Source organism: Lutzomyia longipalpis, chromosome 2 (genome assembly GCF_024334085.1).
Source record: "Lutzomyia longipalpis isolate SR_M1_2022 chromosome 2, ASM2433408v1".
NCBI classification, from domain to species: domain Eukaryota; kingdom Metazoa; phylum Arthropoda; class Insecta; order Diptera; family Psychodidae; genus Lutzomyia; species Lutzomyia longipalpis.
The window spans coordinates 22,817,447-22,830,884 of record NC_074708.1 but is presented as its reverse complement, the minus strand read 5'-3'; the positions used below and the strand labels follow the sequence as shown (position 1 = coordinate 22,830,884).

The following is a 13,438-nucleotide window of genomic DNA, read 5'->3' as shown; positions in this document are numbered from 1 at the left end:
TACCAAGCAAGATTTCGTCAGAAAAACAATAAGTATTTTATAAAAATATTGAAATCCTGTTTTTATTATTTTTAATGAGAGAGAAGAGTACATCCAATGTGACGCTAACTAAATACCACTGAAAAAGAATTTTATAGCGTTTGAAAACAGAAAAACATTTTCTTTCCACATTACGATTTTTATTTATCCTCCATCTCTAATGGTATAAAAATGGAAATGTCTACATAATAAATAGTTTTAATATATAATTAGGTAAAAATTACATGCAATGCCTAAAAGGGATTTAAGCTATACGTCACGAATCCACAGAAAAACTCATTTTAGTATTTTTCTTCATTGTCCTGACCCGGAAGGTGATTTTCTCCACATTTACCATTCACAGCAGCCACTTGCAGCTGCCTGGCTACGACAACGGTGGCAGTAGTTTTAGGTGGGATGTAGAACCACCATGCGCCGAGGAAGAAGATAACGGAGCAAACCTTGCCGATGAAGGCCAGCGCAAGCATGTAGCGACTCATGTAGAGATTATCGTAGACCAGACAGGCGCCAAATTTGTCACAAGATTCTTGCCACAGAATGCAGGATTCATCGATGAGAGAACCAAAGATCATGGGAGCAGGAATTGTACCCAATATGCGCACCTTAATCCACTGAATACCCAAAGCGAATGAACGCTGATCTTCATGAACACATCGAAGGGTAGCCGAAAGAGCGGGCATGGTGGCGAGGAATGTGAAGAACATTACAAAGAAGCAGAGACTCACAAAAATCCAGAGATGATTACATGTTGAATCGCACATCGTATTTATAGCTTCGTAGCTGAAGATATAAATTAAAATTAAGTATGAAAGTTTAAAAAAAATCATACAAAAAATAATCTTTCTTACCCGGTTGAAGAAGAGTTCCCGTCTATGCAGTCACAGTTTAGGTAAATTTTAGACTGGTCTAGGCTCTTTTCTTGCTCACATCCCGCATGGCAGGGAGAATAGTACATAATTCCATCGATTCCGCACACAGGATCATAGTTCATTCTGCTGCAGGAGCATTTGCTGTTGCACGGATGTACCAAGTGCAGTCCATTGCCAGGGAGAGCAGCAGCTACATCATCCATGCGGTAGGAGGTGGTAACTCCGGCAAAAGTAGGATTGGGACAGGAAAGGAAGAAGCATATTGTAAAGAGGCTTGCAAAGAAAGTAGCCACGAGACAGAGTTTGATAATCCCAGCACAGGAGAGATTTAATTTTTTCACTAAATATCCCCCGAGGAAAGTTCCACCACCTCCAGCGGGAACAGTGATGATTCCCATTAGTAGTGCTGACCAGACAGCAGTTACACTGAACTGATTCTCAATTTGCTTCGGTAGAAATGCTGCAAATCCCGCTATTATCAAACCTTCGGAAGCTCCGGCGAGATTTAAGAAGAAGAATGTTGGATTCTTGAGAAGACTGCAAAGTGCTTTGGGCATCTCACGGACTTTTGAGAATTTCTGCGTACCTGCACTGCTATCACCGCCATCGTGTGCTTCCGAAACCTTCTCGAGACGCAGCTCATCAGCTCCAGGAAGAGAGGGTGGAAAGGCAAGGATTGGGATAGAGAGCAAAAGGCAGAAGACCGCCATAAATACAAATCCCACCCACCATGCTCCAACCCACACCTTACTCTCCGGTGTCAACCCAAATCTGCAAAGAGACATCAAATATATGGCAATGAATTAATAAAAGGCAATTTACGCGAACACCCAGAGAGCCCAACATCCCTATGAGAATACACGCAAAAAAATGTCTCCATTGTCTCTCACTCACAAGCCCCCAACCACAAGGAGTACGGGAGGAAGTAATGAAAATAGAGATGAAGACAAGCAAATTCATTCATATTTCCCCGCGGTGTTATTCAGCCAATATCCCAGCCACCCTCTCTTTGGCATTGGAAAAAGTCATCATATATTTACATTTATTAACCCTCACCCTCGTCTAAGGATGCTGCTTTAAAATTCGTTTTTTATCCTTAAGAGTAAAATAAATATATTTCCAAGTCAGCAGCGTTCTCGTGGTCCGCTGAGCAGAGTTGGTGATTTTGAAAGGACGATTTTATTGAAAAATGCATTGCGAAATGAATTAGGGTAAGTCTTGGAAATTCTTTTCAAATTGGCTCAGAACAGAAGGCCGTGACTTTTGGTTGACGTCTTCGCGAAGCAACTTTTTGGAAGCGACTTTTTTGCGAAGACATAACCTCAAAGCAACTTTTTTTATGCAAAAAAGTGAGAAATACGGGGAAAAATGCATTGCAGTGCCCCCGGAGGGCTTCCCGTATGCCCCTAAAGTCAATTTCCACCCGAAAATTCGCATTCCCGAAAAGTCGCTTCCAAAAAGTTTCCTCAAAAATGTTTCCTCAAAAAAGTCGCTTCCAAAAAGTTGCCTCCAAGTGCCAAAAAAGTTGCCTCAAAAGATTTTTGTGACAAAAAAAAGAATTGTGCGAATTTTCACCTGAAAAATGCATCAAGAGCATACGGGAAGCCCTCCGGGGGCACTGCAATGCATTTTTCCCCGTATTTCTCACTTTTTTGCATAAAAAAAAGTTGCTTTGAGGTTATGTCTTTGCAAAAAAGTCGCTTCCAAAAAGTTGCTTCGCGAAGACGTCAACCAAAAGTCACGGCCTTCTGTTCTGAGCCATTTTGAGATCATTGTGGGATGGGCCTTTTTTCTAATATCTTGTAGCAGGTATTTATTAGTTGGTGTTCCACTTCGTGGCCAACACCAAGTATTGTAATCGTCGGAAAAACCGACCACCTCAGATCTGGCTCAAACTTGGTATGAGCACGTTTTAGACATCCCACATTACGAAAATGGTGGTGGAAAATTTTTGATCCGGCCGGCCGTCCTGCCGGCCTCTAGCCCGAACTTTGCTTTATAACTCGAGAATGGTAAAAGATAGAGACTTTCGGTTTGAAGTTTTCTATAGAAATGTGGGTGTAAATTTTAATTTTTTCGCATTTTCAAAATCCATGATGGCCGCCGTCCGCCATTTTGAACTACCGTCAACCACTTCCCTTATAGATAGAGGTCTGGAATTTTAGTATGTTGTAGGGTTCAGTGAGACATTTTCAGCGATAATTCATACTTGAAAATCGGTCAAGCGGTATAGCAAATATGGCGGCTTAAAGCAAAAAGTGTTTTTTCGATATAGCTCGAGAACGGCTTGACCGATTTGGACCAACTCAAGCTCAAATGAAAGGTTTCAAGAATCCCTACAACTATCTAGAACATTTCAAGTTCCAAAAACATCCGCAAGAGGCGCTAAACTCAAAAACAAAAATTGCCTAACTTTAAGGGGCAATATCTCCGAACATCTGTTATCGTTTTCCTTTAAATTTTGATATGTTGTAGCCTGACTCAATATCTTTCACCAGTCCGAAAATGAAAAAAATCTATGTCGCCGTTTAGAAGATATGGCCATTTGAAAAATTCTTGAATTTAAAAAGTTCTAAGAGTCATATCTCCTGTTCTGCTTGTCCGATTTTGCTCATCTTGGTATCAAATTAAAGGTTTTACAATTCCCTACAACTTTTTAAAACGTCAGAACTCTCTAGAAATATTCCTTCAGAACAAAAAATGCGAAAAACTGTTTTGGTAAAACATAAAGCCGCCATTTTGTGTTCGGGAGGTGACCTTGAAAATTGTCAAAATTTATTCCATATTCTAGCTTATTTTAAGACCTTTCCATAACTAGTCAAGAAATTTCTGTAGGTGTTATAGAACTTGAGATATGACCATTTTTATGCATCAAATTACTGAGTTTCACAAAAAAAATCATCTTTGCCTACCAATTCTGCTAACAAATTGTATTATAACGCATAAACTAACTTCTACACGTTGTGGGACACCAACTCTTATAACTGGACGCGTTATGATTAACTTTATTTATGGCAAGGAAACTGTGGTATGTTAAGTCCAAATATTCTTCAAGGATTAAGTTTTAAAATCAGCCTTTTATTCCCTAATTTTTTATTTCTAAAACCTTTTTCATATAATGATACGGATATATCCGACCAACAAACCAAAATGCACATTGACTCTCCTGAAAGGAAATATCATACACCATGGAGATTCCTCTCTTTTGCCAGGATAATATTTTTCATTTGCCACATAAAATTTACTTTCTCCCACCCTTGCCGAGAAGCTCCTCATTTAATTTCTCCCTTTGCCCTTCTCGTTTTTATAGGGACAATCCCATGGAACTACGCGCAGAGCAATTCAGCTGAAAATATCCGTGTAATATTATTAAAATAATATGCTGGGGAAATTTTAGAGCGTATATGCGATAAACGGTGGGAAAAAGGTTATGAAACCAACCACCCTCTAAACAAACGCCTTCCCATTTAGCTTCCCGCAGCCTTTAAGAAGAAAACTGCGTGGGGGATGTAATGCAATTTAGGGACTTTTTTATTTCGCACTTTAGATGAAAAATTGTCACACCATTGAGGAGGAAAAAAAAATGTGAAAAAAAAATCTTGTTGAATTATCCGGAAAAGATTTCCTCAAGATCTTTGGGGTAGGTACATAACAAGTTTTTCCATTTTATTATCGAATTTTTTCCTTTTACTTTCTTTGATGATTATAGGGAAGTCAAATTAAATTAAGAGATCAATCGCTTGACTTAAGAGCTATAATTTAATATTCAATGTAATGGTACCTACATATTCGGAAATTGAGCGTATAGGTGTTGATTTAATTTTATTCCTCAGTTTGTAATTTGATTTAATTGCTGTTTAATAAAAAATGTCCTTCGGTATCCAGATTTTTCCACTGAATTCTTTAATAAACTATCCTAAATAAATCCCATTCAATTTATATAATAGCAAAATGATTAAATTTTCAGTTCAAATAGAATTTCCTATATTACATACAATCCACAATGGGGGATATGTTAAGCATGCTCTTAAACAACATTATACTCACACAAGAGGATCCACAGACACCATATCCGTGTAGAAGAGAAGCAATTGACCCCCAACAACGTATCCCACAGCTGGTCCAATGATTGCAGTCGTGTAGTAAATCCCTAGAGGGACACACAAGAGTGAGAATTAGTCTCTTCAAGTTTCAATAAATATTCCCCTATTCATGCGAGGAAGAGCTCTACATACACTAGGTGAAAAAAAAAAGAAATCCTCAAAGCTTCCCACTCTTGGAGGTGTATGTATCCTCCACGGGGGTGCTTTTATGCAAATTTATGGACGTTTTAAGTGTCACAGGTGGTTTTCAACTCATTGAAACAATTTATAGCGCCAATGAGTTTCCCATCCACAATTTTTCCCCACTTATGTGTCTTCTTTCGTCGCCATAAAAGTGCATTTTACTGGAGGTAAATTCCACTCCTTTTGGAGCTTTTTCAAGTACATACGGCGACAATTTGCGAAGAAATCGCACCGTAACAAAAGCTCCGGGGCAAAGAAAAGTCAAAGAAGGTATGAAAGTGCTTGAATGGGAAACCTCATCTATATGTGACTTTTATTTGAAAGGTCCTATAAGTCATTTTCTTATAAGATGCCTGTGGAGCAAACAAATGGATTTTTTGTCTCTTCAGAAGCTCAAAAGGTTCACTGCTTGAGGAGCAGGAAGTTCAATTTCATCTCTCCTATTTTAAACCTCAATGCCCTCAATGCAAATATGGTTTGGAAAATTTTAAATTCTTCTCAATTTTCATTTGATGTATATTTTTTCAGAAATTAATATTTGCACTTTCGGCGTCTCTTCTATTTTAATCTTTAAAATACCTACCTACATATATGTAAGCGTATATGTAGCTCTTATCAGAAAAATATACATTTTTCAAGGGGCAATGATCTTTTGAATTTTAAGTGATAAAACAAAATAATTTTAAGATTTTATCTATTATGTCTCGTGTAAATTTTATTTTATATTCCATAGTGAAGTCATGTACTACGAAAAATTAAGTTCTGAGGATTTTAACTAAAAAGTTATTCTTAATCACCGCTCCCTTTATATTTCATATCATTTTTAGTACATTTTGTAAGAATTGTATTAATTTCTTAATCTTTGATTTTAAAAACATTTTTTAAACAGACAAGTCATGCAATATAACCAGAAAAAGCCCCTTGAGGTTTCACAAGTCTTCTGGATAAAATAATATTCCACCTACCTAAGTACACAGAAGACATCTTCTTGGAGACATTCTCATCAATGTAGGTAACGCCCAGCGTATAGAGGGGCGATGCACCGGCACCATGGAGCAATTGAGCGATGAAAAACAGCCACACGTTCCACGATAAATCCTCATGGGAGTCATCTATTCCATTTTCACCCGTGACAATACATAAATCTGCTGGTGAATTTCCCTGCTGGGTTGTTCAGGGTGGTTGGTTACCGTGGAAAGAAGAGAAAAAAAATAGCAAAGAGGGGTTGGAGACAACAGTGTGAGAAACCTTAATGAGATGTGAACAACCATCTGTTGACTCCCAGTGAGTGTATCAACAGGAGGAAAAGCCAAATAGCCGTGGGCAGCTTGTTGCCACTTTTGGGAAAATGCTTTTCAACGTTCCCGTGCTTTTCAGTTAATTAAAAAGAGAGGAGAGCTTCTCACTGTCGTGGGGGAAGGAAATCATGCGGGGGTGGTGGATGAATCATGGGACTTATGCTGTGTTGAGGAAAATTAGCGCAAGAATTTACAATGAAAATAAATATTTGAGGATGTTGTGACATTTTTGGGATTTTGCCATTATGTAAGCAAAGAATATAATGGAATGCTTTTAATTCTGAAAAAAGATAGCGAGGGAGTATTATTTATCAGTGAGTACAAGAATATTTTGAAGAAATAAAAGTTAGTAGAGTTGTTTTGTAGACGCTACGAAGCCATAAATATATGTATTTATTTTTGATAAGAAATGCAAAATAGAATCTTACTATACCTACATTATTTGATTCAGAATTCTTTAATGAATATAAAATTTTTTGTTTCCTTTCAGAGATCTTTTAAATATTTTAAATACATTTTTTTTAATATTTTAATGAAACTCTAAAAATTGTTTCCTTTAAAAAAAATTGTCGGTATTGATTGATAAAACTAAAAAGTTGATAAGAGCGTGCCATCATCCTACCAGAAGAGAATTATTCAATTAAGGGTAAGTCTCATGAAAATTTACGAGATATGAAAATGAACAGCATCCCGACATGATTGCAGTGACATGTTGGTGCGATGAAGAGAGAGGGTGTGGGTGGGAAAGATGTTGCTTTAATTAACAAATGAGACATCTCACCGAATTGGAGGTATTTGTGGCGTTTAGGTCCGATGGGCAGATGTTGCTGTCGCTCCCAGTTGCTCTGTAGTGTCCAACGAGGAAATGTGGCAGGGAGAAGGTGAAGGATCCCAATGCCATGAGGATCACCCCAATGCCAATCCACTTGGGCTTTGATGCCCCACTGCGGCCCCCAAAGTATGTCACAGGAACAAGGCAGAGGAAGGATGCAATATCATAGCCGCTCGCCACGAGGCCTGTCTGTGATGATTTGAGCCCAAAGCGACGCTCAATGGTCGTGATGACAACGTTAATAAATCCATTGACGACTAATCCTGTGGCATGGAAGGGAAGGGAAGAATTAAATGAAACAAATTACTTCACACTTCAAACCTCTGAGCAACGCAACGGCTTCTTTGGGTTGAGTCGCAACATGGTGCGGAGGTGCAGTGAACTTTATTACACATTTTCCAGGTAATAAAGCACACAATGGGTGCGGGTGCGGGGGCAGGAATCACCTCCAGGTAAACAATAATACAAAAAGTCAGGAGAAGAAAACAACGCGAGGGAGTTAGGGAGTTGCTAAGCGATCCCAACTGGAAACTTCAGTATAGAGCCCGTTTTCTCTACTGACAACCTGTCGATAATGTCTATTTTCCTCATTTTTGTCTATTACATATTTCTTTCCCTTCTTTCCGCCACCTCCCCTCCCCTGCCCCTCATCCTTGGGGATCTCTATGTAGCACAAGGGGATAACATAATAATAACCCAGTATTGGATTAAGCTTGTGAGAAAAAATCTTCCAGGTCGCGTCGTCTCCTTCATGGTTCATTTTTCGGGAAGCTGCCCAAAAGAAAGTAATTTTCTTGCAATTTATCTTTCAACTTTTTTATAACAGGAAATAAAAATCAAATGGTAATTAATTTCTTTATGAAGTGTTTATGTAATACGTATGTACCTATATAATTTGAGGAGAACTGAGTGTAGTAGGACTGTCCTAAAAAATGAAAATTTAATTTCTGAAAGTGGAAAGACTACAAAAATTATTTTATGTATAGCCGGCATTTCCCATCTTCTCTCTTAAAATATTTAAATTTAGTAATTCGTTTTATTAATTAACTCAGCTATATAACTCCTTTTAACATTTTATTGCAAACGATTTTCCGTGAAATTTCAGCAATATATCGAAACCTCTGCGATGAAGAAAATAAGGGAGAGATAAACAATGGTCAAAAGTTACGTCTCAATTTCCCTTATTTCCGGGATGCCAATCAGAGGAAGGAAGGAAGGAAGAAATTCCGTGTCCAAACCATTTCCGTATAGTCGGAGGTGTCAGAAGATTTAAGTGATTGTGGACACAATACTACCATTAAATACCCACTAAAGTGGTCATCTTCACACAACCCTCCCCCTGTTACACAAAATTCATATTACTCCCTCGAATATGACCCACCCTCGAAAGCAGAATAGTACTAAATTATATTACGATACGTTCACTTTTATGGACTTTTGATGTTCACCTTCAATTTTTTTCAAGGTGAATTGCCGAAGTCAGGAAGTGGGAAAAGTGCTACAAAAAAAATATTTAGAGATTTTCATGGAGGGTGCATTTTGAAATATTTTCTCAATATACCGGAAATTGAAGTGAATTTCCCTCATATTGAAGCACAAACACATTAATGTCCAGGAGGGTTGGGTACATATGTACATATAAGGAAAACATTTGAAGTGTGCAAAGGACACACTCGTGATGAATTCTTTGTCATCTAACACCCAGAAAAATTCATCAAAACTTTTTCAGCAAAAGAGAATCTTTTGGAAGTTTTTCATTTAGAGAACGAATAAATACCATCCCTTTCTAAGATTTGATATTTAATCTTTTGCTTGTAAAAGTTAAATATCAATTTTAATATATTTCAGCTAAGAATTCTTCTTTTCAATATGTTCAAAAATTACAAAATTTCAGAATTTTGTAGAACCTGTAAAATTTTCAAGAGAAGGATTGTCGAGATTTTTCAATCAAACTTTTCCTAATATTTGACGAAAATTATTTTCGCACTTGAATATAAAAGAAAAAACGTACCCATTAATTTACAGAAGCTATTAAACATTATCCGAGTGAATAAAATATTAAGGAGCTCATATTAATATTTACTTAGAGGGTGGCACAAAAATAAATATTACACAGAAAAGTAATTAAAATACCAATGCCGTGATAAAAAGTCCCATAAATTGTGAATGATCCACCCTAGAGATAGTGATTTGATACACCCCCGATAGCGCGGGATGTTGTCTTTCCACAACCACCCCTCTCAGTCAGTGCTATTACACCCCCCTACAGTGCGGCTATTTTCTACACCACCCCGCCCACTCACTCATCGTTCTCGAATGGGCACAATTATTGTTGTTGACAAACCTCAAAATGTATGTCTTTTGTGTTAATTCACTTCCCAAAGAGCAAACAGTGTGGAAAGTTTCTTTGCGAAAATTGCAATGTCACAAACACTTATCCCTTCCACCCACTCCTTTCTTTCTAACTGAAATTTTCCACCAAAATCAGTTGCAAAAAAAATCACACACCCTTCGTATACTGAAATTGCAAATTTTGGATCATTTTCACCTCCTCGCATTTTCTTTCATTTCCCCACACCCCTTCATTGTCCCCAAAACAGCCTCCAATGCCACCAATTGAGCTCTCAACGTTTTGCGGGGGTGAGAGTCATGTGTGTGAGAGGAACGATAAAATGAGACTGTGAGAGAAAATTTGGAATAATAAAAAGATCATCCCCCTTCCCCTAGAGCTATTGTCTCTGATTCTTAGTCATCAGACATCCACTCTTGGAAAATCTCGATGGGATTTGGTGCGCAAATGAAAATGAGGAAGATATGAGTTTAGGAAATAGGGAGGAATGACTAATGCAATTTTAGTAATAAATTAACTAAATTCTCCGATTTTTATTTCGTTCATTAACTGTAATTTTAATATATAGAAAAGGATTGTTTCCTCTCACTATTATAAAGATCTTCAGAACGAAAATTGTGGGAGTACATTCGATATTTTCTAAACTAATTTATTAATTAATCTAAACTAAGTCTTGAACTGTAACGATTTAAAAAATTTTATTTTTACAATCTAAAAATAGTTTGGTATCTTACTAAAAGTTTTATGTTCAGCACGAAAAAAGTATAATATTTGTTTTGTTTTTATTTATTCGAATAGTTAATGTACAAAACGTGTAATTAATAATAATTTTTTAAGTGTAATAAAACATTTTTTCACAACAGTCTTAATGCTTATTTGTTTAGTAAAATTCTAATCAACGCGATATTTGAGTATTTAACAATTACTAAATTAGACATATCAGATTAAGTCTGTTTGATGCATTTTTTTCACTGAAAAAGTTAAAGTTTAGATCTGAGTCTGTGCAAACGATTCTCTATGAAAAAAATCTGCTAGTGTCCAATTAAATTCTTTATTATTAATTTTATGCATTTTATGTCTTTCTAAAATTAAGTGCCGTAAACAAACAAGGCATTAACATATGAGTCTCCACTTATTTAATAAAAAATGTATTTAAGAAAGCTCAATTACCAACAAAAATATTAGGTAATGAATATTTTGTCTCCCGTTATCCACTAGAATCCGTTGAGAAAAGCCAGAAAAGATTTCCAAAGGAAATCAGAAAAGCAACTTTTTTTTACAATCAGCGACGTTTTAAAAAAATTTATATTCGTCTTCAAGCTTCTGCAATTCCCATAAATTTTTCAAAACGTCGTTTATTCCAAAAAATGTTTTATATTTTCATTTCTCTTGATAACAGCTTTTCCAAGAACTTCCCCGTATTAAAAAAAATCTATAATTCCATATATTTTATTTTAAGGAACTTCAATAAATCTTTCAGTTCTATAAACTTTCAAATTTGAGAGAAAATTCTTTGCGTGAGAGTGGAAAGAAAAAAAAACCAAAGAAATAAATCACTTTGTTTACAAACAAAAAGAATAGCATTGAAAAAGAAAAGAAAAGCCTATTCCAGAACATGGTGATACCTGTAATTTTTCCAATACGAATTCTTCCTCAATCAAAATGTTTAAAGGAAAATAAATCATTTTTAGTCTTTTTAGTCAATCAATCCTAAATAAATCTTTTTCATAAAATACTCCCAAAATAAAATAAAAAAAAGAATTCATATAAATCTCATTTCATTTGGATTCAAATGAAGATTTTCTCTTGCCCGGGAAATACCCAAGCTCTTTATCTAATAAAGTGCAAAAGGCGAGCTTTTTGGCGGAAATTATTGCATGAGGCATATTGCAAAATTCCATTGTATATTTAAGGCATACCATCGTCACTTAATTCTTCACTCCTCCCCCATCCCCATATATGTATTCCAAACGAGCTTCTCTCCTTTAGCTGCTCATCTTCTCTTTCCTGGATGTGTGTGCAAAGCACCACGATGAGCCCCATGAGCTGAGAGATATGGGTAAGTGGGAGACCACCCAAACTTTCAATTCACCACCCATTGAAGGAAAATGAGTAGATAAATGACAAAAACGTGACTCTGCTAAATGTGATTGCTCGATATTTCACAAATACGCCAAGAGTTGAAGTGAAATGATCCCAAAAAGTTCCTTTCTCGCCAATCTCATTCGCCCATTTACACCCCCCATACGACCACTTTTGCTATCCGCACTGAAAATTAATATAAAAATCTATTGAATTTTCCGAATTTCCTTTTTCTTAGTATACTTTTTTGGCACTTTCTTTTTTTTAATATTATTCTCACTTCCATTATGATTCATGTTTATTAAAATCCTCCACCTCTTGAGCGGAAATTACCGATTTTTTATCTCCCAGACTCCGGACTTTCTAAACACCCGGAGACAATACAATAAATTTCAATTGAACACTGAAAATTTAGCTGTGTGGCATCTTTTGTGGCCAAATTCAACGGGCAATAAATTAAATGGTGCGACCATTGGGATGGAGAAAAGAATAAAGACGATAAGCTAAATAGGAGCATCGAGATGTGGGATATAGGAGAGGAGGGAGAATTAATTTACTCACCCTGAACAGCTCCTGCCCAGCACAACCAGAAGAGAGCCCATTTGGGTGACAAGAATGTCTGAATGCATTTTGGTCTGAAGGTGAACCATCCGCAGGATTTGGTACCCTCCTGAGGACCCTCAACACTCTCACCCGTATTTATACGAATGCTCTGTGTTGACATAATTTTTCAATATTGCACACCCTTCGTCACTTTTTTTTTCAAGCACGCAACGTATTGATAAAACGCCCAAAGAAAAATTCCCTACAGAGCCATCATTGGCACCGCGCGGAATGTTGCTGCGAGAATTGAAATCTTTTCCCCACACACAGAAGTTACTCCTTTATTTTCTTCGGCACACCAAAAGCTCACCACTAGCAAGAATTCCCAAAGACAACCTTCCAGCTCAGCTCCCGTTGAGCAACTAAAGTGTTCGTGTATGAATGTATGATCACCAAGTGGATGCTTCTCACGAAAAATCCCATGATAATATGAGACGGCGCGTACTATAAGTCGCGCCGCGCCACTCTTCACCGCCCCCGCCATCCCTAAACAACCACTTTCATTCACAAATTATTTCCAACACACGAATGCGCATGGCGCGGAATTAATTCTTTGACCAGAGAGTGGGGGGATAAGGGCAAAGAATTCTTTCACTTGCATTTCAGATCAAGTTCTTGGCGTCTTCCCGTATGAATCCCTCTTTGACTCTCTTTTTTTTCCATTCCTCTCTCCACACATTGTTGACTCTTACTAGGCAACAGCGAGATGAGGTATCTCCTCAAGATGGGTAAACATTTTCCACCAAAGAGATTTATGCAGAAACTTTCCCCTTTTTTCACTTTACACGCTCTGTTATAAAGAAAAGAGGAAGACTATTAGGAAGTGACCAGAATCCAGGTAGATAGGATAGCAGGGAAGAATGCGGAAAAATTTTAGGAATTGAAAGTAAAAAAATATATTAAGAAGAACAACATTGTTGATGGATTTGAAAGATTTGAAAGTTGAGAGGCCTCTGGTTTGCGATTTTTTATTCATTTTTTATACTCTAACATGAATTCGAATTTTCTTCTGTAATGAGGAGTTTCATACAGAAACGGATAAGCTCTTTTATTGATGCATTAAAGGCATCAAAGAAGAG

General features: G+C 36.9%; 1 protein-coding gene across 2 annotated transcripts; it reads right to left on the bottom strand.

Annotated features, from left to right (window-relative positions):
• Positions 1–157: 157 nt before the first annotated feature.
• On the bottom strand, positions 158–13,139 carry LOC129789611 (solute carrier organic anion transporter family member 4A1). 2 transcript variants are annotated; one of them, XM_055826561.1, is made up of 6 exons: positions 12,318–13,139; positions 7,274–7,587; positions 6,160–6,358; positions 4,956–5,058; positions 888–1,679; positions 158–819 (listed from the first exon to the last, which is right to left on the bottom strand). In XM_055826561.1, exons 1-6 carry the CDS (start codon positions 12,478–12,480, stop codon positions 321–323), a joined length of 2,070 nt encoding a protein of 689 aa, XP_055682536.1. In that variant the 5' UTR covers positions 12,481–13,139; the 3' UTR covers positions 158–320. The 2 variants fall into 2 exon arrangements, with proteins under 2 accessions (XP_055682536.1, XP_055682537.1); XM_055826562.1 differs by having other exon boundaries at positions 6,160–6,355.
• Between the last annotated feature and the right edge of the window lie 299 nt (positions 13,140–13,438).